The following is a 1,412-nucleotide window of genomic DNA, read 5'->3' on the forward strand; positions in this document are numbered from 1 at the left end:
TTCCGTGAAGGGGAGGCGCAATTAAGTATCCGCCTTTTTTTTCTTTTGTTTTAAGAAGCCCCCTCAGCCCCCTCCCACCCCACCCCACCCCGATTCGCCACTGTACGGAGACATCTTTGGCTGACGCCCTCCGGTTAACATCTACCGAATGGTGAACATAATAGGATCATTATACATGTTATAAGCATTTTATATCATGGCATAACAATCTATACAATTAATCTTTACTTGATTCATATCTTTCAGGTATCTACCATCGACAACTTAGACATGGCTACCACTGAAAACGTAATAACGAAAGGTGAAGCTTTCTCCTTCCTTCGTAACGTCTTGTGTATTGCTTACCCCGAGAGCAAAATGGCAACTGATTCGACAGCTCTTCTCAGTGACATAGTGTCATCTTGGCAGAGCTACATCCCATTTCAGAACCTTGGGATGATAGCTTGTCCTCAGGACGAACGCCATCCCCCTACCCTTCATGAGATCAAGGAGAATGTATTCACCAAGATGGGGGGATGCTGTTACCATAACAACATAGGTTGCTACCTGATTCTTTGTGCTGTCGGCTTTGATGTATCCTTAGTTGCCAGTGATGTCGGAATGAGAAATAATCACCCTCTTTCTATCGTCCATAATCTCTCTTATTCCGGAAGCCACCACGTTGTAGATGTGGGAACTGGCGGATATCCAACTTTCCTTCCAATCCCTCTTGATTTCAAGAAGGAGTCATCTGAGTACCACCAGTCCTATCTGAGATACAAATTTATCCTGGAAGGGGACACCATCACTCGTATGCACAACGCCGACTCCAACCCGTCAGCTGGGGCGTGGTTTGAGGACACGACAGTAGATGGCTGGTATCCATACACCATCATTCACCATGATACACCAGTTGAAATATCTTACTTCGACGAAACGATGAAGAAACTCTTCACGCAGGTTTTGCCGTCGGTACCACTCCTGACCAGTCCTATGGCCACGTATTTTCCGAATGGCCGCTTTGTTTCTATAAAAAACACCACTCTCCTGGTCGAGAATGATCAAGGAAAGGTAGAAAAGCTCTACCTGAAATCACGTGCCGACATTCTTGCAGCATATGCACGTTTCTTCCCACAGTTGCCTCCAGAATTGATTTTAACAGCCCTGGCAGATGGTAATGTGAAGTTGAACTTTGATAAGTAGGAGACTCTCGTTAGGACAATGAATTGACCGACAATTTGAATAAGGAAGTTGAAGTTTAGCTGAATTAATAGTAATAATAATAACAATAATAATAATAATAATAGTGTATACTTCTATAGCGCAACAGTCCATCAAAAAGATGCTCATGGCGCTTTTAGTCTTAAGGTGAGGAAAAGAAAGAAAGAAAGAAAGAAGAAGAAGAAAAGGAATTATATGACATCTTCATTTTT

The 1,412-nt window shown here is 42.8% G+C and overlaps 1 protein-coding gene across 1 annotated transcript; it reads left to right on the forward strand.

Annotated features, from left to right (window-relative positions):
* The first annotated feature begins 357 nt into the window (after window positions 1-357).
* Window positions 358-1,182, forward strand: LOC140244041 (uncharacterized). Its single transcript, XM_072323692.1, has one exon. It carries the CDS (start codon window positions 358-360, stop codon window positions 1,180-1,182), a length of 825 nt encoding a protein of 274 aa, XP_072179793.1.
* The last annotated feature ends 230 nt before the right edge of the window (window positions 1,183-1,412 follow it).

This window comes from Diadema setosum, chromosome 20 (genome assembly GCF_964275005.1).
Source record: "Diadema setosum chromosome 20, eeDiaSeto1, whole genome shotgun sequence".
Taxonomy (NCBI): Eukaryota; Metazoa; Echinodermata; class Echinoidea; order Diadematoida; family Diadematidae; genus Diadema; species Diadema setosum.

What these genes read in the sequence shown, in the direction of transcription:
- LOC140244041 (XM_072323692.1), top strand. Translation starts at nt 358, where the DNA reads ATGGCAACTGATTCGACAGCTCTTCTCAGTGACATAGTGTCATCTTGG.